The sequence below is a fragment of the Argiope bruennichi genome, chromosome X1 (assembly GCF_947563725.1).
Source record: "Argiope bruennichi chromosome X1, qqArgBrue1.1, whole genome shotgun sequence".
Taxonomy (NCBI): Eukaryota; Metazoa; Arthropoda; class Arachnida; order Araneae; family Araneidae; genus Argiope; species Argiope bruennichi.
Window position 1 is genome coordinate 5027230 of NC_079162.1, and position 27921 is coordinate 5055150.

General features: G+C 29.8%; 1 protein-coding gene across 1 annotated transcript in view; it reads right to left on the reverse strand.

Annotated features, from left to right (window-relative positions):
* LOC129958184 (sarcalumenin-like) overlaps positions 1 to 27921 on the reverse strand; it is a 74506-nt gene that overhangs the window by 37093 nt on the left and 9492 nt on the right. The window contains exons 2-3 of the mRNA XM_056070453.1: positions 20905 to 21585; positions 20584 to 20831 (exon numbers count right to left, since the gene is read on the reverse strand). Of these exons, the coding sequence (XP_055926428.1) occupies positions 20584 to 20831; positions 20905 to 21585 (929 nt within the window). The remainder of the gene's footprint in view (positions 1 to 20583; positions 20832 to 20904; positions 21586 to 27921) is intronic.

Below are 27921 nucleotides of genomic sequence, written 5' to 3' on the forward strand. Positions count from 1 at the left end.
AAAAAAAAAAAAAAACCAAAACTAAGACTTGCTCTCTTAACTATCCTTATTTATTCCCAACAGTTAAATTTCATAAAAATCCATTAAAATTCAGATTCGTAACCTGTAGTTATAATTACTATACGGGTAAACATTTCTTTAAATACTTAAAAATTATCCTGTACAAAATAAAAAAATGAAGACAACTTTATTATTTCTAGTAACAAAGAAGAACTGGATTTTCTTAAAGATAACAACATTAATAAACTTAATACTTTTGATTTCGAAAATTTATACACTAATCTACCTCATGAAAAATTAATAAAGCACTTTTATATATGACGAATATTTAAATGAAAATATCATTCCTAAAAATAACTGGCTTGAGTTATGTAATTTTAATATTACTGAAAATTACGTTTGTAATGGTATTAATTTTTATAAACAAGTCAAGGGCATTCCAATGGGAACAGCTTTCTCAAGTGCTTTAGCTAATATTTTCCTACATTACTATGAGAAAAAAATAATTAAATATAATTTAATAAACGGGTGGAGATATATTGATGACCTACTTTTGATTAACTTCGATAATACTAATATTGTTACTAATTGCAATCCAAAAGATTTAATTCTAACAGATACAAATAAAAATCAACTTGAGGCTACCTTTCTGGATTTAAAAATCGAAATTGCTAATGATAAAACAATAGTTGGTATATATGATAAAAGGGATGAATTCAACTTTAAAATAACAAAACTATGTAACTACCATTCCAATCTAAACTCTAAATTTTTCAAAAATCTAATTTTCTCACAAGTTAACAGGATCAAAAGGGTTTGCAATAATAAAAATTCCTATATTGAAGCATCAAACAACCTCATTAAAAATTTAATTAAAAATGAATTTCCTAGATATTACTGTAATGTCAATTTTTTAATTAAACAAAGTATGGTTTGGGATTAATCCTTTGGCTTAAATAAAAATAGAACTTTCCTTGCATATTAGATCACTCAATAGATGGCGCTGGGAGCCTACAATTTTTTACCTATTTTACCGTTAGTGTTTTTAAAAAGCGGGGATCACAATCGATAGCTTAAAAATTCCTTGACTGCTGATGGTATGTTCTGGCCTTTTCGTTTTTTTCCTGTAGTGCTATTTTTGGTTTTTATTGTTATTTTTGTTATTGTATTTTTACTTTGTAGTGTTTATTTTCTTCTAATTTGTTGTTTTGTATTTTCCTTTCTATTAAATTGGTATATCTCTTGGGCCTAATTTCAGGGGATTTTCGGGTCACGAGGAATCATTATTAGACTAATGTCTGCATTTCCTCACAGAAAAAATCCCCTTCTTTGAATTTCCTGCCTGAGGGTGACCCTTGAAAAAGTCTTCAAGCAGGATTCTTTTTAATATTTTTTTTGTTCAATTCTTATTTGGTTTTTTTGATTTTCCTATTAACTTGATTTTAATACTTTTGTATATATATATATATATATATATATATATATATATATATATATATATATATATATATATATATATATATATATATATATATATATATATATATATATATATATATATATATATATGTGTGTGTGTGTGTGTGTGTATATATATATGTGTGTGTGTGTGTATATATATGTGTGTGTGTGTGTGTGTGTGTGTATATATGTATGTATGTATATATATATATATATGACATCATAAAATGCTTTAAAACCAATAAGTTGGTGGAAGATAAGTTTAATACAACTCACAATAAGATTTGCAAAGAAGCAGATGATCGATATTTAATCAGAAAAGTAAAAGCAAATCCATTTCTTAGTGCACCAAACCCATCTATTATTGCTGTAAAGGAATTAGGAAAAAAAATTTAGCCCATGAACAATATAAAAATGTGCACCATAAGGCACATGGGGCGAAAATCAGATAAAAACTTTTCATAAGTAAGCGAAATCAGACTAAGATTTAAATTCGCAAAAAAAGGACTTAAATTCGCAAGGAACATGAAAACAAGGATTTTTCTTATTGGAAAAATGTCTTATTTAATGGTGAGAGCAAAATTCGACATATTTGGACCCGATGGCAACCTTACGTCTGGAGAAAATCGAAGGAGAAATTTGCAACAAAAAAATTTTGTAAGCAACTGTGAAGCATGTTGGTGGATCAATATTGGTCAGGGGCTCGTCCTCAACTACTGGCCGAGGAACCCTGCATTTTATTGAAAGGAGAATAGATCAGAATGTATACCTAGACATTTTAAAGAAAAATTTGCGACAATGTGTGCTGAAACTTTCTCTTGCCGATTTTATCAGGATAATGATCTGAAACATAAAGCTTATCGAGTGTGTTCCTGGCTTCTATATAATTGTCCTCACGTCATGAACACTCCACCCCAAAGCCCCGATAAAAATTCAATCGGAAATTTATTGGAATAACCTGAAGAAAAAAGTCTGGAACACCCTATTTCCTGTAAAGATGAATGGAAAAGTGTATTTTTACAGGAATGAGAAAATATTTAAATTAATTTTTGTGAAAAAAAAAATTATGCCTAAGTGTCTTAAAATGGTTATAAAAACAAGGACTTACATATAAAATAATTATCCATTTGAAATATTTACTAGTTTTTAAAATTTTCTTATCCGTCCGAGTTTGGCTTGTGCATTGTTTTTTCTTTTCTTTCTTTTTTTTTTGCCATAATTTCTGGTTAAAATGAATTAATTTATAATTTTTGTTATTTAATTTTATAATTGCAATAAATATGCTATTGAAAATTCCTTTAACTAAATTTCTTATCATTTTTATTTTACAAATTTTGACTTCATTAGTATCTTTTCTTTGATGTCCGAGTTTGGCTTGGAGCGACTGTATATATATATATATATATAATTATAATAATGTATAAATTTGTAGATTTCTTTCAAATTTTACATCAAATCCATTCTCAGGAAGTACGTTTTCTAGAATTTGAGCCAGGTCCCCAATTTGCGAATGGCTTTGGTGAATGATAGTTACGAAATATAGATCTTTGGATGATATCCAGTATTCTTACTCAATTCAGAGATGTCTTTTTGGCGTCTTTTATCGATAACTACAAAACGCGAAGAACTAGGACGATAAAATTGAGTGCATCTCAAATGTTGATTCTTATCAAATTTTGAACCAAACGGTTTGTACTTTCGCATGCATGTCAACGCAATAACAAATGAACAACTGTAGCTTTGTATCAAAGTTTAGAGTCAATCGGTCAGCTCAAAGGCACGACAAATTCAGTCAAAATGTTAGGTGCAATCCAAAGTTCGATATTTCATGTCATCAAGGCCATGCAAGGTATTCGCGGCCTTACCCAAGATCCACAATTTTATACAGGAGATAAATTATTGGAGAATATGCGAGAGAGTTTCGGAGTGACCTATTCCCACTGCTTTCTGTTACGGAGATGACATTTGAAAACAACTGAAAGTTATTTTTTTTGAACCACTTTTTCGTACATATTTTTGAAACATATGAACACAATTCGCATCTTTTTCATGAATAAGTTTCTGCTTTCACGGTGAAGGTTTTGTTCTTCATTGCAACGAACCAATAATGTATTATAGAATGCTCATATATCATATGACATTCTTCAAAATCAGTTCCAAAATAGCTTTTTTATGGTTTCAAAATAGAGTTGAAATAAACAATGATTCATTCAGCTTTTCACAGAAGTACGTGTTTGAAAAAAGTCTTGGAAATAATGTATAATAAAAGGTTGCATCTAGGGATTGCAATACCGGTATACCGAATCCCGGTATTTTGAGCCATTTTACAATTTTGTAATACCGGTATTCACAAGTTTAAATACCGGTTTTTCGGTATTTACTAGAAATTTTTAAAATTATCTCCACTATATGTTCCGGGATCGCCAACATAGCAAAATAGTATACTTTTTTGTTTTTATGTCTCTCTAACGGGCGAAATTAATTAGCTAATTAATGGCTTAATTATTTGCTTAAATCTAAATTAGCGAAACATGTATTATCCCTGAAAGAAGATATTGTATCCATAACGACTAATGGAGCAACAGTTATGAAAAAAGTTGGAATAGTAATAAGATAATAAAAGAGTAATAGATGTCCAAAAAAAAAAGAAAAAGAAAGAACAGAAGAATCCAAATACTGTGGATATAGAAACTTCCGATTCCGGCATTTAAGAGAGTGAGAGTGATATTGACAATGAAGATAATGACAATGTAATTGTTGAAGATATTGCTAATGATGATGAAATATTAACCGATCAAGAATTGCCTCCTATAATTTATAAACTTCGAAAAATTGTTAAGATATTTTAACTTTCCCCTACAAAAAATGCCATATTACAAAAATATATACTAACTAAAAATAAAACCGAATATATGTTAATAATAGATTCTAAGACACGTTGGAACAGTTTACTCCTAATGATGGAACGATTTTTGAAATTTGGAAATCCAATCCAAAAAGCAATAATCGACTTAAACCTGTAAATTAATTTTTCAGATAGTGAATTCGACTCAATATCCAGAACTGCATCAGCTCTACTTCCAATAAAACTGACTATAGAGGCATTATGTCGGAGAGATTTTAATTTATTAACAGCTAATGCAACAATAAATTTCATGTTGCAGTCATGAAAGAACAGCACACACCACTATCTGAAGAATTATATATTACATTAAAAAATCGCACAGAAGAAAGGAATACCGAAATAGAAAATGTCTTATGGTATTTATATAATTATGAGCCGGCGTCCTGGCATAGGGGTAGCGCGTCTTCCCCGTGATCTGGGCGTCCCGGGTTCGAGTCCCGGTTTGGGCATGGTTGTTCTTCTGTTGTTCTATCTGTGAGATGTGTGAATGTGCTCTCCTGTAAAAAGGGGTTGTGCAAGCGAATGAGTGATGCGTGAGTGGCAAAGTCGTACTCTTGGCCCTAGTTGGCGCTGCTATAAAAAATAAGAGACGTTCCCCTCAGGCTTGAATCGCTGTCTTCGTAACAGTGGGCTTGTCAGTGGCAAGTGCCATAAGAAACAAACAATATAGTTATGATTTTAAAAATAAAAATGAAAAAGAAAAGAAAATAATCAATTCAAATCTGAGTAAGTTTATAGTAAATTTTCTTAAAATTTTTTATCCACATTCAGAAGAATTCGGTTCAGTTATCGAAGATTATGATGACACTAATGTCGATAGGGAAAAGGAATTCTTTTGAACAAAAATTAGAATTAGCGATAAATAAAATTCAACGAACCAAAATACAATACAGAAATCAGCTATATCCAAAACCATCCGAAGGGAAATTGATTTATTTGAAGATGAGGGATGTAGAGGTAAATACTTGGAAAAAGTATATCGCGCATTGCTAACAGTATCGCCAATTAGCGTAGATGCCGAAAGAGCGCTTTCGACAGCTGGTAATTTTCACACAAAATTACTTTTCAGGCTTAAAGACAGTACAATTGATGCATAATGTTTTTTAAGATCACATTTCAAAAATTTGTACTGACCACTGTAAACCACTGACTGAATAGTGATATTTACACTTTTTTGTGATTTAAATAAATAAGATGTTTCTTTACTTTTTTGTGATTATACACCGTTATAAATTTTGCAAAGCATAAATTGCAAAGTATTTTTTGTGATATTTTCACTCTAACAAAATTGGCAAATAAAACAAAGAAACACCTGTGTTTTCTTTCTTTTTCTAAAATTTCTAATACCGGTATTAAAACCGGTATCCCGGTATTAAGATCTAAAAAATACCGAATACCGGTATTGTAATTTTGGTCTGGTATTGCATTCCCTAGTTGCATCCTTTTTACTGCAGAACTGATTGATCAGTGTATTTAAGAGACGAATTGTCAAAATACTGCTTTCTATTTTGATGACAGACAATATTTCTTCACTACTTTGGCCACCAGAAATTTGGATGACGAGAACCTCCACATCACTCGTGATAAGAAAAGTTGCCTCAAGGAACAAAAATCAGGCGTCTTTACAAAGTCGAAATAAAAGTCATTCTGGCTACGTAGGTTTGTATAGGGCGATACGTAAAGCCCATTCAATTCAAAATGGTGCCTCGTATAGCCAAAAAAGTAACGTGTACATATGATAAAGCGACTATGCTGAATTTATTGAAACAAGTCACAGCGCTTCTACAAGCCAAATACGGAGGTTACAGAAATAACTGAAAAAATAAACGTGAAAGGCCAAAAAAAAAAAAAAAAAATTACGCAATATTATGAGAAGAACAGAGGAAAAAGTGTTATGAAATTATCTCTAAAATTGACGGTGACATTTTTGAATAAAATCCTGAACATTCCGTGACTTGAAAAAATATTCATCCCAAATTGAAAAATGTATTCTAAGGTATTACAATACAGTTTTTCCAAATTAAGCAATGCCAAAGTGAAACTTTAAACAACGAAGAAAGTAAGCAATAATAATAATAATAGCTGAAAAACGCCATTGGAGGGGGGGGGAGACTTGAGGATACATTTTTTCAATTTTAAGACGAACTTCATTTTCAAGTTATGGAAAAATTATCATTTTAATCGCAAATATCGCCGCGAATTTTACAGATACTCCTAGAACTTTTGGTATAGCGTATATTTTTCTAACTAAACTTTTTGGGAGATCTTCTTTCTTTTTGGGGTGATATTTTGTGACTTCTTTATTTCGCCGCTAGGGGCGATGTGACTTGCCTTAATAAATTCAGCATAGTCAGTTTATTGTAGATACACGTTACTTCCCTGGTTATATGAGACGTCGTTTTGAATTTAAAAGGCGTAAAAAGACTTTCGTGATCACCTGCATGTATGTTTTTCCTAAACAACTGAATCAATTAAATTTTGCACGCTTATTATATAATACAAGAGAAAGAATATTGTTACTTTTCAAACTTCAAAACTTAATTAAATATTCAGTTAATTAGAAATAAACCAAAATTTCGCTTTTTTTTTTCATAATGACTTCAAGGAAAATTATTCCAAAATAAATATTTTAAAAACATCTTAAAACTAAAAATTTTACTATTTCAATTATATCAATTTCATTTCTGCACAATATTTCTTTCAATTGTTATTAATTTTTAAGAAAACTTAAACGTATTAAAATTAATATTAACTTTGAATTTTTTTACCACTATTTCTTAAAATTACTGTTTTATTTTCATATATATGACTAGGTTTTCATTTGCCCTATAGTAATTTAACATAATTTGCCCTATAATAATTTATAACATAATATGCTCTATAATAATTTAACAATGCCAAAAACAAGCATTAGTTAAACAAAAAGAAAAAAAATAAGGCACTTACAAGCAAATGAAACAGATGTTCGGTAACAGTAGCACTTCAAGCAAAGAAAACATAATCAATATTTTCTTCTTCTTCTTTTTTTTTTTTATCTTTTTTTTTTCTTATCTTTTTTTTTTCTCTTCCCCTCTGAAGCTTCGGAGGAAATCATTCCGAAAAAAATTCATACCATCTTAAAAATGAAAATTTTACCTTTCTAATGATATAAGAATTTTTCTTTCATTTTTTTAATTCTTTAAAAAATTTTAAGCAAATGAAAAAAAAAAGTAATTTATAGGTATTCTTCTTTCTAGGCAATGTTAAGACTTTGAACTACTCTATCAGTATTTTTAAAATTCCTTTTTTATTTCAATACATATATCTTACAAATTTGTTTTGTATGTTATAATATTTTACACAAAAACAGTTTCTACGTTAAAAATACTGTACATGAGAAGATTTTAATCCTGCCTGGTATATCTATACTTATATAAAGCTCAATGTGTGTGTGTGTGTGTGTGTGTGTGTGTGTGTTGGCGCTCTACAGGCCAGACCGTTTGACCTACAGCTACCAAATTTGGTACATGTATACCTTGGAGATCGAAAATGTGCACCTGGGGGCCCGTTTTATGAATTTTTAATTAGAATTTTAATTATTAATTAAAAACTAACTTTCCCGCCAAAAAATCTTTTCAATTTCCCCACCGCCAAATCAGTAAGTCTTCAGTTTTCCTTTTTCAATTTCAGTTTTTAAAGTTTCACTTAAAGATTCTTTAAATATTTATTTTGTTTTCGTGCCTTCCAAATAAGAAAAACTTAATTTCCACTCCGAACTTTAAAAACTTTCAAATTTAGTAAGATTTGCAGGATGAATGTGGTGCATCTTGTTCATTTGCTTCTTTATGCTTATTGAACAATTAAAATTATTATTGTTTTTGACTTCAAGAGCTATTTCATTCTGCTAACACGTTCACTACCAGTTATATTCAGATCTAATTTAGATCTATTTAGTTAGATGTCTCCTTTTTTACTATCTTTTATATTGGAGAAGTAATAATGTAATCTAATAAGATCGTAGATGTCAAAAGGCGTCAGCGGCAGCCAACATGATGAACTATGTCTTTAAGATTTGGTGTCTGTTCTACATTATTATATGATATCCAGACGTACCAATTAACTACAAAGACTATGTGCAGGGAATTTACATAAACCGTTTAGTTGATACTCGAAATTAGAATTTCAAATGCAGACTCAAATTACATATTTCATAATCAGTTAATACAAAAAAGAGAATGTTCTCAATAAATGAGAAGGATGTTTTTGTTTGCATAGTAATATTTGTGAAGTGTTTAATGTGAAAGATGGGACATGTTTGTCTTCTAAATTTTTCTTATTTTTCTATTCATTTATGATTTTTATGAACACGAAGTTTTTCATTAGGAAAGCGTTTCATTTGATGTCATTTTGCTCTTAATTCATTACGAAACAAATATGCAGTATGCCCTCAAATTCTCTTCACGATTTCAAAAATTACTAAAAATATAACCTAGAAGATAAACTGAGGAAAATTTATCCCATGTACTAAGTTGTTATCCCTATCACTTTGCAACGAGTGGCTTGCAGAGAAAAGACAGGTTGTTAAAAAACCACTAAAGCATGTCTACTTCATAAAAAAATCCCAATGCATATCGATGTAGTTTATTAAAATGAAATCGGATCTTCAGCAAAACTACGGAATATCCACCATTAATAAGCGCCTCTGAACTTATTTTTATGATGTTACGAAGTTTTTATCCGACATTGATTCGTAAAAAAATCTTCTATTGAGAGAGAACTATATTTTCAGATGGTACCCGAACACTAAATGGTAATAAAAAATCAGTATCTACTACGTATTTTGTCTATTCATTTGCTTCCTTTATGAAATATTATGAAGTGTCTCTTATTTTTTTTTTTATTTTTTTATTTTAAAAATGCCATTAACTTGGATAGAAATTGTAGATACAAAAATGAAACAACTATACAATTATATGTAGCTACATTAATGCATGCATCTTTGTTGACTTCACATTGTACAGAGAGCATTTCACATGCAAGTCACTGTTGTTTTTTTTTCATTCATACATTGAATTTTACATTTTCATATTTATACTAAGGAATTTTAAGTATCAAGTTTTAGTGTTTTTAATCCGAGGAAAAATCTGTATTCTGGAATATTATAATTGTAAAATATTAAACGAAAACTGAAAAGATGCTCCTTAAAACGAGTTAAAAAATTCTGCGTGCACAAGACAATTAGATATCACCTGAGCCAGCGTTTCTCAACCTTTCAGTATTCGTGGCCCAGTTTTCAATCATAACTTTCATCGCCCCCCTTACAATAAAATGTATACAACAATAATGTATATTGAGTATTTTGGATTCTGCTTTTAAATTATTTTTAATTTACTGCCAAAACAAGAGTAAAAGCGAGCCAACGTTGGCGAGAAACCACATCTTGCATTTTGGACAAGCGGACAGTAAACAGATGAAGCGAATGAAAGCGGTGAAAATTTAAATATTATATTTGAAATGAAAGTCAAATAAGGAGATAACGTTTAAAGAATATGAAAGTAGAAAAATTCGTCAATGAAAGTTAACCTAGATGGGGTGAGCTAAATTTAGAAACGGGGAATAAATTTTTTAGAATAATAAAAGAAATAAAAAAAAAGCATGACAAAACAAAAGTGAAAAAACTATTAATGTTTGTGCAAGGAAATCCACAAGACCGAAGCCGTCTCGAGCATGCGCGGAATAAATGTTTTCTCATAAGAAGGAAAATATTCGATACTCAAGTTTCAATTCCAGCCAGTCTCATTCGAGTCGATCCTTTTATCGCTATCGAATCAATTGTGAATTTGTATGTTATATATGTTTTCGTGTTAATTGCAATTCACCATATAAAATATTCACGGCAGCAGATTTATGCAGACTCATGAATAAATTTTTAAGTGGAAGTAAGCAAGCATTAGACGATAGTCAAGCATCAACAAGTACACAGACGAACGTGGTTCCGAAAATAAAATCAAGGAAATATTCTCAAGAATACTTAAATTTTTGGATTTACCAGTACTGAAGTAAATGAAGAAAAAAGGCCCCTGTGTTGGCCGCAGACAGCACGGCCTAATAAACTTTTATTGGCCGCAGACAGCACGAAACCTAATAAACTTAAACGACATTCGGAAACGCTTCATAGTGAGTACGTCAACAAACCCAGAAAATTCTTCGAATTAAAATTAAAATCATATAACAAGCAATAACAATCATAACAATTTGCGTGACAAATTGTTTTCAATACAGCTTGACGAAGCAACAGATAGTAATAAAGATGCTCATTTAATTGCCATGTTCGAATTTGTGGTAATATGTCAGTAGTAGAACTACTTTTCTGCAAACCAATAGAACTCAAAACATCAGCACTCTCATTATTTGCTATTTTAAATGATTTTATGAACGAGGCAAACATACAATGAAAAAAATGCGTCGGAATATGCACAGATGGTGCTCGTTCAATGTCCAGAAGATTCCAAGCTATACAAGCACTTGTAAAACAAAAATCGCGTCTGTGCGTCTGGACAAATTGCATGATCCACATAGAAACTTTGGCTTCGAAAGAAATGAGTAGTCGTTTGAATATTGTGTTAACTACAGTTGTAACCGTAGTAAATTATATCAAAATGAGACCCCTGAAATCGAGAATCTTTTCCGCACTTTGTGAAGACATGGGTTCAGTACATTCAGCGTTATTATTTTATTGCGAGGCAAGATGGTCATCACGTCGGAAATTTTTGCAACATGTTTATGAATTAAGAGAAGAAATCGCCATTTCCTAGAAGAAGAAAACAGACAGGAGGCCGACAATTTTCGCGATAGTTTATTTGTTATGAAATTGAGGTACTTGGTCGACATATTTGAAAACTGATACTGGCTATTTCTAATATTAAGCCTTCCTTCGAAAAACTTTGCTCTGCAAGACAGGCCCAAAGAAGTCACTAATAATTATTAATTTTTTTTTAATTTAGTATGTTTTGATTAAGTAAGTTGTTTTACTTCAATAAGTTATTAAATATATCGAAATGTATTTTGTTTTCTATGTGTATGTGTGCTTTCCTTTCAGTCATATTTTCTCTTTCAGTCATAATATTTTCTCTTGGATATTCTCGCGCCCCCCTAGGGGGGCGCGCCCCACAGGTTGTGAATAGCTGACCTGAGCATATTTCTAGACTATTCAATAATGAAACGGGATCGTGTAGCAATGCAAGACTAGCAGCGAAATTGACAGCATTTTTAATTCGTCGAATGCCGTGGGAGTCATCGATGATTTCTAGACATTCATAATTTGAGGAAATGACAATATTTATACATTTTTCAGTATTAACAACAATGATGAGAAGAAATCAATGCAGCATATAAAATAGTTTTATTTTTACACAAAATATAGGCCTATTTTTTGTATCCTATCCAAACAAAGACCAACACGATTTTTACAATATGCCAGGATTTTTTGCAGGTATTCTCCCTCGTTGCTTTGAATTTTTGGGATTTGCAAAACCGTTCCTGATATTGCTTTAGTTAAATGCCGCCACTGATTTCTATAAAGCATCCGTAACTTATTTGTTGCAGATAATATTTCAACGTTATATGTATCGTATAGTAAAAAAACTCATATCTGAGCCCAGTAGAACTCAACGTGTTAAGGAGTAATAGTCATGTTAAAATTATCGACAGAGAATAAAGGATGGAATATTTCGCAAGAGTAGAAGTAGCAAATATGGCTGTAGTATTTGGAGGGGTTGATTGAAATGGATGCCCTTGCTCCAGGAGAGCAAACTATTGATATGTATTCCGATCCACTAGCCGTTTGCATCAAAGATGACGTCAAGCGTATTCCAATAGGAAAAGAACTATTCCAAAAGGAGTGAATCGAAGCGATGGACAATCCAAGTGCCAGCATACGAATAATCGCATTCCAAACCAGCGTTTGAAAGATCTTGAACGCAAGTCAAATTTATCGATATCATAAGCAGTGTGAAACAGCTATTGTAGATTGAAGATTACCCACAAAAGATTGCTTTTGTTTATATCCGTAGAAGTGTGCGGCGAACCCCTTTTCTTCTGCTTCATCTTATTCGTAGACGAAAGATATTTTAGAAGGTGCTACAAGGCCAAATTATCTACATTTTTTAAGCCTTCCATATTATGATGTCTGCAGAAAGCTGCTGAATGACTATTTTTCTGCGATGAAGTTACAACATGATGAATACTCAATATGTTTTCGATCTTACATTGCTATCTGATCCGTCATTATGCAACCAATCGCTTCTGGAAATCTGACATATAATAGTGAAGTACCCTTTATATTTTTAAGCGATTTAGAAATAAATGGCAATCCAGAAGTCATTCAAAATTTTAAAAACCAATTATTCACAAACTAATGAAAGGAATTAAAGATGTCCCATTTGTCGTTCTTCATTTAGGAACATCTATCTCAAAATAACCTGTTGAAATTGTTAATTGATTTTAACTCATAATTAAACGATTCTTATTATTTCCATCCACATCACAAATGTAATCGTGATTTTTGTTCTTTTATATTCATTTCTACTGTGACTTAATTTGAGATATAAATATCAAACATTCTGTAGTTAACAGGTCATTTCACTGCAAAGGGCTATGTATAGTTTTATTTCTATGTTGTGGGATGACATCCTTCAATATACCTAATTTTTTTTTAGTCGCGGTGCCGTTATGACATAAAATATCTTATAGTTAAATTTCGCAAGATGCTAGGAAAGCATGCGAAAAGGATTCTGTCTTTGTACAGTTTCAGAAATGTCTCAATCTTGCTAGAAACAGTTTTCACTCGCCAAGGAAACAGTTTCATGATAGATTTAATAATTTCTTTAAGAACGCAGGCCGATTCAAAAAAGCAGTGGTAAAGTCCCATACATCTATAACTTTTGATATGCAAGAATTATTCAATAAAGACTCATCCCCCCCCCCCTCTCACACATGATAGTAGTATACAGGAACACTTAGTGTATAATCACTGTGGAAATGCTTATTCTTGCAGCTTTTAAGTGTATATATTTATATAATTTTGCACGTGATTTCATGCAATTAACACACGATATGATTTCCGTTTAAGTACAGGAAAAAGGTTGGGAAAAACTGATTCCAATTCTCCTACCCAATCGTGTTTTTATCCTCAATGTCGAGTTCTGCTACTCATTAGTAGTAATAGCGTGCAATCTTCGTCTAAAACAGTCAAAAAGAACTGGGAAAAAACCGCAATCCGAGAAAAAAAACTGCGTGACGGGAATGAAATGGGGTTGAAGGTTTTTTCACTCCGAAAAATATTTCACCAGAGCAAAATAGCAAACGAAGGATAACTAACGATAAATAAGAGACGAATTACAATTTTTTGTAGTGAAATTTGAATATCTTTTTTAGTGATTACCAGGTGTTTTCTTGATATTTTCTTCTGAAAACTTTTAAAGAATCTGAAGAAACAAAAAAACAAAAAATAAAGCATTTCTGTGGCGGCTTTATTCCATTCTACGTGATTCTATTTATGGGCTTGACTTTTAATTTAAAAAGTCAAGAATCAGTATAAAACACGGACAGCTTCAAATAATACAAGTTCTTAACGAATATCAATAATTGTACCTCCATTTGAAAATATCACTGCGACTTACAGATAGATGCAACACCATTTTTCTTTTCATTTTGATTATTCCTGTCACGGTATCAAAGCCTGGACTCTTCTTTTTGCTTTATTAAAAAGTGTAAAATATTTTCGCTCTTAGTAAGAATAGGTTCATGTAATTACAATGATGTCGAAAGATTAAAGCATTTCAGTAGCCACCCCAACATAACGTAACTAGCTATTGATCTGTTCAAAGGTAATAAAACCAGGTGGATTGATTATATTTTAAATTAACTTTTCATAGTAAGTTTCATAATTTCCATTAAATTATGATTACTTTTAATATAACTGTAATATAAATATTTTGCAAATATATAAATTAATTTCCCACACTTAGATACTTTATCTCTCATGATTTTGCGAATACAGTCTCTTGCAATTATGTAAATTTTAATAAATCTTGGCTCGAAAGGTAAGAAAACCAATTCAAAAACTAATTTCGCGCATCAAATAAATTATTTAGCTCAAATACTTGAAAGAATGTAATGTTTCTTTTATAGCTAAGTGGGTTGCCTTGATTGTCGTCACCACATTTCAATCATTTCTGAGTAAGCTATTTATGTTTTAATTTTGTGGATGAAATTCTTTTTACGACAAAGCGCTACGTGGCAGCAGTTAATGAACAAGTATTAGATTTTAGATTATCATGCATGGCATATTTTAACAATAGATTTATGATCCTTAAAGTAAGCAGCAAAATGTGTTATTTAGAAAGAAATTTTGTTTGAACACAATTTACTAAAATACTTTATTTTTAAAGTAGACAATAATTTTATGTTACTAATTATAAAAATTTCTCATAAACAGTTGCCTGAATCAGATTAGCCCAGAAAGCTGCTTCATGAACTGGAATTGAAACAATCCGAAGGAAAAAAAATAGCACAATAAACACATCAAAAGTTGCTTAAAAAAATATTAAAAAAATAATATTAAGTAGTTTAGTATCATTTGTGTGGAAACAAATGAAGGTGAAGTCATACAATGCATAAAATGTTATACTTGGATTCATACATTGTATATTGACGTTAATATCAAAATCAAAAACATATTTTTGCTTTAATTCTGCTTAAAGAAAACAGTACATCAATTTGAAAATCAATTTCATGAATTGGATTGTTGACACAATTTTAATATACTACTTTTTTTACTATACTAAACAATATTTCTTAAAATTTTAATTACGTAAAAAAATAAATAGTAATTTATTAGAAAATAAATAATCAAAAAATAATTTCTGCCATTATATTTTTACTAACATTATTTCTCTATTACTCTGCATAAAAATTTGTTTAGGGGTTCCAAATAAGGTAATCAGCCCCGATTCAATATTAATGGGGGGTCTTTGTTTACAGTTGCAAGCTACAACGAATGGTGCAGTAGTCCAGTGAAAATCGATGTTGAAACAGTTGCTTCAATCTACTAGTTCTTGCAAGCTGGTGTGATTTACTCGTAGGGAAGCGTTCCATTTTAACCTTACTACGAATGATGTATTAAGGATTAGTGCCAGATCTTATATATGCAGCAGGCCTTATAGGTATCGTTTGCGGAAAGTTCTCTCTGACATTTGCGCCTTTCGAAGCCCAATTGTTACCAAACAGTAATATTCCAAAACTAAATAGGAGCTGTATTCAGTCATTATGTTGCCTGATGAAACGTCACCTAATGCGTCTGTACATACTACTGCTACTCTTGAAATTCGGAAAAGTCGGGGTTTCAATCGAAATTCTCTTCGAAAGTACTACTTGAAGTGAAAAAACCTAGACCAACCGACGTCACAGGCAAAAATACTATCCAACTGCATGGATCTACTAGATAAACAAATTCCTTTTAATGCTGAGAATAGTGTGGTTTGTCAGACGTGGCGGATTAGACCAGTAATTTCTACCATACTATTGGCGCAGCATGACCAAATTTGGCTCTTGCGCCAAAAAATCCCAAAATAACTAACTAACCAGACGTGGCGAAGCGAGGATACGATATTTTCGTCCCCGCCGATGACTTAGTAAATATAATGGCACTAAAATCATGACATTGTTTTCCATATCCCTATTTATATTTGACTTTAAAAAGTAACCTAAACGCTCTCGTGTTTTACCTCTATGATGCTTCCTATAAAAGACGCCAAAGGAAATCTGTATACCTCTTGCTTCCCTTTTCTACAGCTCTGTTTATCTGAGAGCTCAGCTCTTTAATGGAGCACGACACATTGAATATTTGTAAGCCATTGGCCTCGTCTAGCATCTTAAAAGCTGAAGTGCCATCTGATGATTTAAACTCTGCTGGAAATAAATTCTGATTTTATCACAAAATGATCCGACTTCATTTCCATCCTTTCTGTATAACTGCGTCTTTTATATAATAAGTTTGTTTGCAAATTACTGATATTTTATTTTGCTGACTACCGGATCATCATTGCAGAGTAAAATATTGCAATTTCAAGAATCGTATTAATCAAAAATTATATAATCAAAAATATTTTGCTTCAGCAATTTATATAGTATCAATTTATTATTATCATTAGTTTGTAATGCTGCCAGTTTAGGTTCTTAACTTTTGGACTGGAATGATTGAATTTCTGTTGAAATAGTGTAATTGAGAGCTATTGTTCGAAATAAGAATCATCACGGCAATTGCATTCCGTGTTATAAACCACATAAATTAATTTTATTAATATAGATAATTTAATACAATCCGCAGTAAACGAATTAAGGCAAAAAAGTGTAAAATCTGTGTATATGTTATAAAATTTCACAAGACAAAAATCTAATATTATCAGAATCTAATTTTATTATTACTATATTAGTATCAACACATAACACATTTTGCAATAAATTTGTACATGCATTGACAGTTACAAAATACACTTAATGCACATAAAACAGGGTGAAAAAACAATTGCTGATAGGTTTTATTTATGTGGTTATAAATTAAGTGATTAACAAATTAATATATTTTAAAAGAAGAATGTGAAAAAAAATCGATCATTCTCTGACACAGCTGAACGAAATACTGACTGAAGAAGTAATGAATGGAATGCTTCAGTTTGTTTTTAATATAATCAGTAATTGAAAAATGGAAAGCTAGAGAATTCAGTGGGTACAAATTACATGTGTACTTACTCTTGGCAATAAAGTAGACTGTCTCTTTCTGAATGATATATCCATTTTCTTCAAATACCTTTTCTTCATTCTGCTTTGTATAAAGATGTTTCGAAGTCTGATTCTGTTAATTCCCTGAAGATATCATTCCGTTAGCTGGACTTTAACCGTCGCCGAGATTGAAAGTTTGGTTTGTGCAAACATCACCACTAAGATTTTTCAGGTTTTTGTCCAAGATTTTGCAAATAGAACTATAAGAACTCGAATATAAAGTTTCATCTGGAAATTCGTAACGATGCCTCACTTTGACATTTTGGAGATTCGATAGATTTCGACGAATATAACTGCAAAAAGTTTTCTTGATCCATCATTTTAGCGAATTAAATGGTTGAACTGCAGTTGCAGAGTACAAAGCTAGGATTTATAACCCTTGAAGATTTAAATTTGAGCTCATTAATAATCTATACCTAACTTTTGCGTGGGATTCATCAGAACGTAGTTTAAGCCAGGTATATCTATTTTAATATAGCCCGGATCTGAATATTAGCGCAATCTTAAATGAGGAATCGAACTTTCTATTTTTATTTAAAAACTGCTTGGAAAGTTACACATTTTATTATTTTTAAATAAAGGTAAACAATATCCAGAGAAATTTTTACTTTTATTACGTTATTACGAATTACATTACGTAATGAAGAGAACATTTGAAATTTTAAAAAGAACTGATTATGTACAGAAAAATTAATTTTCTTGTAAAAAGTTAAATTAAATGTCAATTTCCCGAAATTGAAAGGAAGGCTTCTATAAAAGAAAGTAAAACTGAACATGAAAGTAAAAGATCAGATCGAGATAATAAATGGACAAAAATTTTCTTCAGAAGTGACTATGCGGAGTTTAAGAACTTTTTGAAGGCATATTAGAGAAAGAGAGAGCGGATAGTGAATCAAAATTAGAATGACCTATTAGTTATTTGTTACGTTAATTACTTGACCTGCTAGTAATCTAAAAGTTTTACTTCCGTTTGTATTAATGGCTACTACACAAGGTATAAAGGAGAGAGCTGTATATAGAATGTTGTAGAAATAATGGTCCAAACGTAAGAAGGTAAAAGAAGAACCGGAAACTTCTGCATAGAGCATACGATTACAAAAGCAGCCAAAAGTGGAAAATGTGACAATCTTTTTATTACAGAAATGCAGCGCGTCCTATAATCAAAGATCCACATTTTTGGAGATGGTAAAAAAAAATCTAGTTATATAAAAGTTCATAAGCATGATGATGCAGAAGCTGAAGACAACATAAAAGATAGTGAAAACATAAAATAAAATGCCGATGAATTGGTGGTGTTTTAACATTTGAATCATAAATTCTGAGACACCCTTTATATTAATGATAAAATGTTCTCATTCATGCTGTTGCATACTTTAGGACTTTGCCTTATTGAGTAGCTCAGTGTTCTTCATGGATGTATAAAAATAATGAATCCTGCAACTGGAAACATGAAAAATCCAAATACTGAAAGAAGTTGCTTTACTAACAGAAAGAATCATTTATAATACATATTTGGTTAACAACTTACCCATTTTTCTTACAAAAAAGATTTGAAAATTACCACTTAAATATTTAAATATCGAGGGGGAAAAAGTATGAAAATATGAAGTTATAATTTTGTTCTAATGAATTATAAATATCTGACAAGTAGCTAGCATACAGTAATGCAATTCACGAATGAATTATTTAACTTATTTATTACTCGTTTTCTAAATTATATCATTAATATTTCTGAACCTCTGTTTTATTAATTATATCATTAATATTTTTGAACCTCTGTTTTACTAATTATATCATTAATATTTTTGAATCTCAGCTTTTTTAATTGCATCATTAATATTTTTGAATCTCTGCTTTTTTAATTAGATCATTAATATTTTTGAATCTCTGCTTTTTAATTATATCATTAATATTCTTGTTTACTTATCTAATAGCGCTCTACTATTACAAACTATTTGATACAGTTGCATTTCGTTCAATTGGAAAAATATTGACACAATACTAAAAACGTATAGGAGAAATTCGTTTAAGATAGCAGATATTGTCTGCTTTCTTTGCTTTCTACATTTGTAAATATTGAAATTGGAACTGTGGCTCTGTCTTGGGATTTTTAAACACCACCTGGGAAAATTTCGTATTTTGGCACTTTTTACTCAGGCAAACTTTAGAAAATGTGTTTAACAGTGCAATACTTTAGAGGATCAGGCTTCGAAGTATAATTTTAGACATTCTTCCATAAATTTAAGAATCTCACTTTTTCTAATTTGATTGGTAGATTTGATTTCTTATTAGATTCATTAAACGTACATGTTAGATATCAATTACAGTGAAGAATAATTGATGAATTTATTAGGTACAAATCCATGTTTAGCTTGCATTTTATTTTTCATTCGATTTCTTCATATGGACATACTTCAGAGCCTGATGACTGAAGATATTCACTGGACGATAATTTCTTCCATTTTCCATCTTAATCAAATGATTGAAAATCCAGTCTGAATTATAAATTGTTTAAATGAAAAAAAATCAATTCTAGACACGATTAATAGTTACAATAATCTATATTTTATAAGAGAGCATGTAAGATGCAAATTAGAAATCAACCGCAGTGAAGAATAATTGATGCATTTCAAATTTTTGAGAGTGCATTAGCTCCAAGGCACACAGATATAAACATCACAGTATCTGAAAATTCTCAACAAAAAGATAACCGCATAAATATTACAAAAGGATTCAAATTATTAGAACTGTCATCTCAAAAAACATACAAAGTTATCATGGATTTGCTGTAACTTAAAAGAGTAAAATTTCAATACGCTAAGAATAGAAATAAATTGAGATGATAGAATAAATTTATTCCCGGCATCCTATTTAATTAGGCATAAGAATGTATTTTATGATGAAATAAATTAATTTGTCGAGAAATTTCCATAGTATTTTGACCACTTTTCTTCTTTAACTTTTATTCTCCCTTCGCAATTATTTTTTTAAAAAATATTTGTTTCATACTTTGAATTTCTCAAAAATTTTCAAGTTGAACCGAATTTTAGGTAATAGATAGAAATTGTCTGAATCTTACAGACTACTTTTCTTTCAAAAATTCTGATTACTTTAATAAAACAGCCAGAATAAACCACTATATTTCAAATACAAATAATCCCATGGTAAAAATAAAAACCTTACGAAATAAAAAGTGTTTAGTTTAAAAAAAAAAAAAATTAAGGAAGTAAAGATTTTTAAGTATCAAATTAAGAGGAGTCAAATGTCTATTTTGCTGTCTTAAAATGCTAAAAACTCTAATTAAATTTTAAGAAAATAAAAATTATGTTACCTGCATTTAACCAACGAAATAACTATAGATTAACATCAAATGTACTCCAAAATAACTTGAGTGTTACCTTGCCATTTTCTGCGGTATGTTCTTCTGGGATAGTATCACTCTCTTTCTTAGCAGATTCATCCAATGAACTCTTTTCAATTTCCTTTTCTTCTTCCTTTCCATCCTCACTATTCTCGCTTTCCTCTCCATCGTCTTCATCGTTTTCATCGTCAGTTTCATCATTTTCTTCATCTTCTTTACTTTCATCTAAATCCACATCACCTTCTTCATTTTCGGTCGTTTCTTCTTTGGAGTTCGTTTCGATTCCTATAATTTTTTTATTACAGTTAAATTTAATAACTAAAAAGTACAAAATATTGGATAATTTTGGAATGCTTACCATCATTTTCGTCGTTTTCATGCAGGTCCGTGTCATCTTCATTATCATATGCGGATGCTTGAGATGATCTGCTAGATGCAGTAGGTTCTATTTCATCACTATCTTGTTCATCATCGTTTCTATCTTCAGATTTTTCCTCATTTTCGTCATCATCCTCATCCTCATTATTATTAACTTCATCTTCGCTTTTGCTTTCCTTGTCTTCATATTCATTGTCATTTTCAGCTTCTTCCTCCTCATCGGCTTCCTCTTCTTCAGCATTATCGTTGATATTTTCGGTATCTTGTATGTTGCCGTCATCATCATCATTGGTGTCTTTTTCACTGTCTTCATCTTCTGCATCATCGTCATCTTCATCATTGTCTTCAGTTTCTACATCATCAGTGTTATCTTCATTGTCATCAATTTCTTCTTTATCATTGTTATTTTCTTCGTCATTAGGATCTTTATTGTAATTCGGTCTTTCTAAATTACTGGAATCCTTTTGCTCTATTCTGCTATCTTTCTCTTCTTCGTTGGAATTGCTTTCGTCAAGATAATTTGAATGATTTTCTTCGGTGGGATTTGAGATTTCTTCTGGTTCTTTTTTGTCCCAATACTGCTCCAAAGCTTTCTCAATGTGAACCCGACATTCTTTCACTCCAGGGGGATGTTTGTCTTCTGACGAAGATTCACAACTCACTAGAAAAAAGAAATAAAATCGATTTCAAAAGTTTTATTTATCTTTTCTATAGATGGGATCGAAAAAATTGATCACTTAAACATGTGGGTAAATAAAAATTTATGATGAAGTTTTTATTTTTAATTTATTTGCTGTTCAATAAAATAACATAAATTAAAAATATGACCGCAGATTTATTGATTTCTCTAACACCATTGATAAGTTAGTTGCTCATTCTACAGAATATCTCATCAATAGGGGTACAAATTTTAAGAGTAGATCAGACATTTAGATGCCATAGAACTTGGGCATAGTAGTTTTACTACAAGATGCTTTTTGCAAGTAAGATAAAATGCACAACAGAGGTAGAATGGAATACAAATTTATAACAAGAGAGATACTTACCGCAGCATGAGGAAAACTTTTACAAGTAAGGAAATCATAAGTTATATACATTTCGCATGTTGTTATTCATGCAATTGTCTTGATTTCCATCCAGCTGTTGTAAAATGACTGAACTCCTTATTTATGATACACACTAAAGAATTCTATTAATGTTCAGCTGACTGGGTGAAAAGTTACTATTGTGGTGTCCAGATTGCATAACAAATTTCATATGTCTATCTTATTTCATTCAGAAACCAACGAAGAGCAAACAATCAGTGCTTTGAATGGATTGAATCCGAAATTTGTCTACAATTCTGATGATAATATTCTATATTAAATTTGAGCTTGTTGTGTTTTTGAATTACCATTTTGACATCCATAGACGGATTTTGTACAAAATTTGAAAGATTATTGCAATGACCAGGAGCTAAATTTCATCCTTCTAGCTAATTTGTTTTAACAAGTCTGAAAGGTGAAAAATTTCAAAATGCCCTTTTTGGCACTTCCTTTTCCTTCTATCGGGAGATAAAAATTCCATTGTTGAAGTTTTCATTTGATTCCAGATGTGTCGAAAACATTAGAATAAAAATTCATACACTCGATAATAATTTAATAGAAAAAGCAATTTCTTTTAGTTCATTCATTGTTAATTCTAATAAAAATTGAGAAAATTAATAAATTATTATACTATTTTTCTCATTATATTCTTTATTCCCGAAATAAAATTTATTGGCATCCACAAAAAGCGCCGTTTTTTTGTATAAAAGTAATTGTAAGCACCATTAAAATGAGCTAATATGTAATACGCTCTTTTGCCTTGTCCTGCTTCATGTTTGCAAAGAAGAGATTCCATGATCGATTTTTCATTCACTTCTTGATATGTTACAGTTTTGAATTTTGCACTCTTTTATATTCTTGATGACAATATGTATAATATTTTCAGAACTTATTAATCAATTAATCAATAAACTAAATTAAATTTTGGTTCCAAACTAGCAGTGCCAATTTATAGAGAATTCTAGAAAAAATTTATATCAAGATTCCATACTATTTACAATAATGAATTAGAAATTATAGGCAAAAGAAAGAACATTATTAAAATAAAAAAGTAATTTCAACCTTTTGGCATAATAATAAAAGTTTTGAAATCAAAAATTGCCTCCTCATGCTTTACAAAAATTAACAAAATATAAATAAGAGCATTAGATAAAGAATTTATTATTATCATAATTCAAAATAAAAGTTGTCAAACTGTAAATGTTTGTGCATTCTACATCACAGTATATTTATTTTTTCAGAAGTTAAAAATCAGTTATCGATTAATTTAATTAAAATTTGTTTCCTTATGAATCGCACCACCTGACAGTGAATTTGAGAAAAAATATTGAATCCAGAATATTTAAGATGTTGAATTATAAATTAAAGACCAGAAAACAAAACAAAAAATTATAAAATAAAATAAATTACTTTTCAGCACACCAATATATATAAGTAACCAATCTAAAGTAAGAAATATTTTGAAAACGGAACTAAAATGAAAACAAAACAAAATAGTTTCGGAATCGCAACTAAAAATTATTTCTTATTCAAACTAAAACCAAAAAAGGAACAGGAAAAACTTCATAGTATTTAGAGGATTCTTTTTTTATTTGGTTTATTTGATTTTCCTATTAACTTGATTTTAATTCTTATATATATATATATATATATTAAAAATTTCTTTTATTCGTCTTATTTATTTTCAATTTCTGAATTTTTATTGCCATTATTATTAAATATCATAAAAAAACAATTTATATTGAAATTCAAGTAATTTTTTCATACGAAAATCAAAATAAACTTATAATGATCCGCAAATGCATTAGTATGAAGGACTTTTAAATATGTGTAAATAAGTTTATATTTAACTTAAATCTGAAAATATTTGAAAACGATAAAATTCAGCTTCATTAAATCAAAACATTTAAAATAAGTATTGTCTTCTGATTTTGATTTGAAAGCAGGGTTTTCACAGTATACTTTCAGATAATTTTTCTTATTAACTTTGATTTCAAATTATTGTTTAATATTTTACTGGCCATCATATTGCATTAAGACATACTCAAACTAATTCGTAATCTCTTTTTTCATGACCGTAATTATTTTTATTATGAAGTTATCAATTTAACCAAAGCCATTCCCATCGAATCAAGTAAACAAATAGCGATCTAATTTGAGTAAAAAATGTCTTATAAGTTTGCTCAAACGTTTCAACGGAAAGTCATCAAATTATAGAAGTGATTCGATTCACAATCATAAAAAATTAGACCCAGTTTTTCATTTCATTAAGTTTTAGAGAAATCTTTGTTGCGTGGACTGCTAAAAATTATTTTAATTCTGTAGATTTTTTCATTATTTAAATTATCGGTACTAATTCTTTATATTTTATTCATCAAATTTAACGGTAAAAAAATAATGGTTAACGATATCAAAAAAATGAAATACTAATTAAAAAAAAGAAATTGATAAGAAAAATTCAAATATTTAGACAAATTATTAAATTTCAAACTTTTCTGCCACTCGAAAAGATGCTACTTGAACTATATGATATACTTCCAAATCTCAAAAACTAACAAAATGAAGATTTCTTTGTGACTCCAGTTGTTCATTAAATTTTTCTAATTGAATAAGAAATTTCATTATAATCGAAACCCCAACTTGTTTTGTATTCTTAAGTAAATTATACAATGTATTGGAATTCTAGAGTTTTAAATTTCTTACAGTTGATTGTTCTCGATAATAAAAAGCTATTTTAATATTTTTAAAACTTAATTACTAGTTAATAAATTAATTTAATTACATTTTCATTATTATTAAAGCGTTTTTACAAGATTTCTTAAATGTTTAGAATAATGAATTACAAATTAAAGAATAAAAAGTAGAAAATAATTAAAATAAAAAATTATTCTATGGCTGGAGTAAAGAGTATATTTTTAAAATCTTTTCTGAAAGAGCATTACTTTGTCTGATTTGAGTATTTAGCATTTCGAATCCAAACTTTTATCGTAAGTCAACTTGAGTAGGCTGCACGCCACCTAGTTAGTCAGGCATTTGTGGGATTTGTGCCAAGGGTGAGGATGAAACTTGTTGGCATGCCAAGTAAAAAAGAGGTCGTTTGTATAAAAGCAGCCTTCAAATTTAATCAAGTTTATGCCTTTTGCTAGAATTGGAATAAATTCAAACCATTGAAAATGCAGAGAAGTATATAGGCGCAATTTTATCATTCAGACAGTCAGAAACAAAAGCATTAAAAAATTTCTAATAATGACTCGTTATTTTATAATTCTGATTTGTCTTCTGCATTTTTGAGAACCTTAGAAGACCTCCGATTTGCTAGTGGCAAATATGAAAGCAACGTTTCGGAAAATTCTAACGACAAACGCCAGGTGGACAAATATATGAAAGCCTTTTGGAAAGCCTGAGGGAGTATCCACGAAAAAGGTCGTTCGAAAAACTAAGATTATTCAAAGCACACCAAAATCATTTGAAAATGACCATGTTCATAAATTAAAACCATTAATATTCTTTACTAAAGGCCAAAAGCAAAGCTGTGAAAAGTAAACAGTTTAAACAATCGGCAGTCCCAAACTCCAAAATCTCAACTTTAAACCAATACATAATTAATTTGATCAAAAAATAAACAAGTTACATATAACTTTTAGAGCAAAATATTTCAGTATCTTCGATATTGATAATTTAAATAAGGGTTAAACTATAAAAATTTCTACATCAAAAGAGAACAAGGATCCATATAAGTTCAAAATAGTGATATTTTCTTTTAATTTGTCTATAAATGACATTCAATTTCCGCATTCATTATTTTGATTTAAAAATATATGTTAGTATGTTAAAAATAACGTAATAGTTGGTTAAAATTTGGGTAATGAAATAATTCCCAAAACAAAAATTGAAAAGGGAACGAATTCCTACATCATTTACTTCCATTTAACTAAAGACTATAGACGTTTTTCTGAGTGATTTCCTTTACAAATTTTTCATTGCTAAAAATACCAATTTGAATTTTAATGCAGCGCAGATGCAAATTACAAGAACTTTCAATAAATCCCTTAAGTTCTTCCACATTTAATGATTCAAGAATCCGAAAAAAGTACTTATATATATTTTTAGCAACAATTACAAGTATAATCTCTTTAAAAATCGTAAAAGCCACAGCCATAAAAATTGAAGACTCGTCTTTAAATGTATAAGAAAAGGATTTCAATAAATTACTTTTCTAAATAGCAATTTTTTTTTTATTTCTAATTTCCAAAAGAGTTACCTCAACAAACGGAGAATTTATGTCAAGGAGGCTTTTTAAATCTTAACAAAATAATAATCGAATTATCTAAAATAATATATTTTTCAAATTTAAAAAAAAAAAATCTTTTTTTTTTTCTTTTCTTTTTTGCTTTTCATTCAACTACACGACATCGTAATAAAATCTGCATAACTTCAATAGAAATTGTTCTGTAAGATTTTGCAATGAATTTCATAGCAACTCATTGAATCTGAAGAGCTTTATTTTTGTTCTTAATTGTGTCACAGAACCAGATTTCTGCCCCATGGAGAATTCATTTTTTTGTAACTCGCAAATAAATTCCTTTAAAGACTTCTAAATACTCTTGGCCTTGGAAAATCCTGTTATCCTGTTTTGCATTGCAAGAGCTATTTCTTTAATGATTTTCAATTAATGAAATCATGAAAGATGATAGTCAGTCTTAAGTTCCAAATATTTAATAATAATTTGAGATATAAAATTAAAACCCTAATATTTAATATAAATGCCCCTACATCCTAATAATTTTTGATTTTTAAATAATCTTATACTATGATTCATTCGATTTTTATTACATATTTCTCACAATATTTTACATAATTTGTACATTTAGATTTCATTACCCAGTGCATTTCTATCGAAAAGGGGATTTCTATCGAATTTTTCAAAAATTTACTTTCACATCTTTAAATGTTAGTAGTGCATTTTAAGTAAGGAAGTTCAAATTAGCTACAGATTTAGGCTTTTTTGAAGGCATACTATATTTAGTATCATTAGACCAAAATACTTATTAGTTAATAATTAAGGCATCAATTTTTGCGATTGAAAGATTGTAATTTCTATCCTTATGTCTAAACCATTACTATTTTTTAAAAAGAAGTTATAGGCTGGTGTGCGCTTTAACAATCTATTGCTCACTATGGTTGGGCTGTTGGAAACTTTAAAGATTTTTTTTTTTTTTGGAAGAGAAACAGAAATGTAGCCCATTTCTCCCAGAAAAGTAATCTACCTCACATTCTCACCCTTAATCTTTGAGGAGCTAAAGACTGATAGTTACTTTAGGAGAACCTGGGTCCTCGAAGTGAATATATCATGAGTTTTTCAATTTCGGTCTATGCTGTTTACTCAGTCATAACAACACAAGCTCTTAAAATAAACACTTCAAACGTAAGATTTGTTTTATTTAGAGATTTACTGTTATTTAAAACTCCAAGTCAGTCGTATAAATAAAAGTTCTAAAAACACTAAGTGCTCGCTTAAAAGCTTTTCACTACCACAAATGCAAATTGATTTTTGAAAAGTAAATGTTGAGAAATTTTCATTGGAAGTGCCAGTGATCGACAGAGCACACAAATTTAAAATTACGTTCTTGGCTAACAACGCTGTTCTTAGCTAACAAAAATGACATCTCTCTCACTCGTTTCTTAAATCAAAGCTATAATCAATCGCTCAGTTTTTTTTTTTTGTTTTTTGTTTTTTTTACTGATCAAAACAATACTTTATTAACATGATTAAACAAAAACACATCTGAAGCAGCTCTATTACCTAATTTTGCAATAAGAATGACTATTAATTATAATAAATAATATATCTATTAGTGTATTAAAAATGGAATCCATTTTTTGAACTCTGATATTTTAGTTTGAATAAGCTA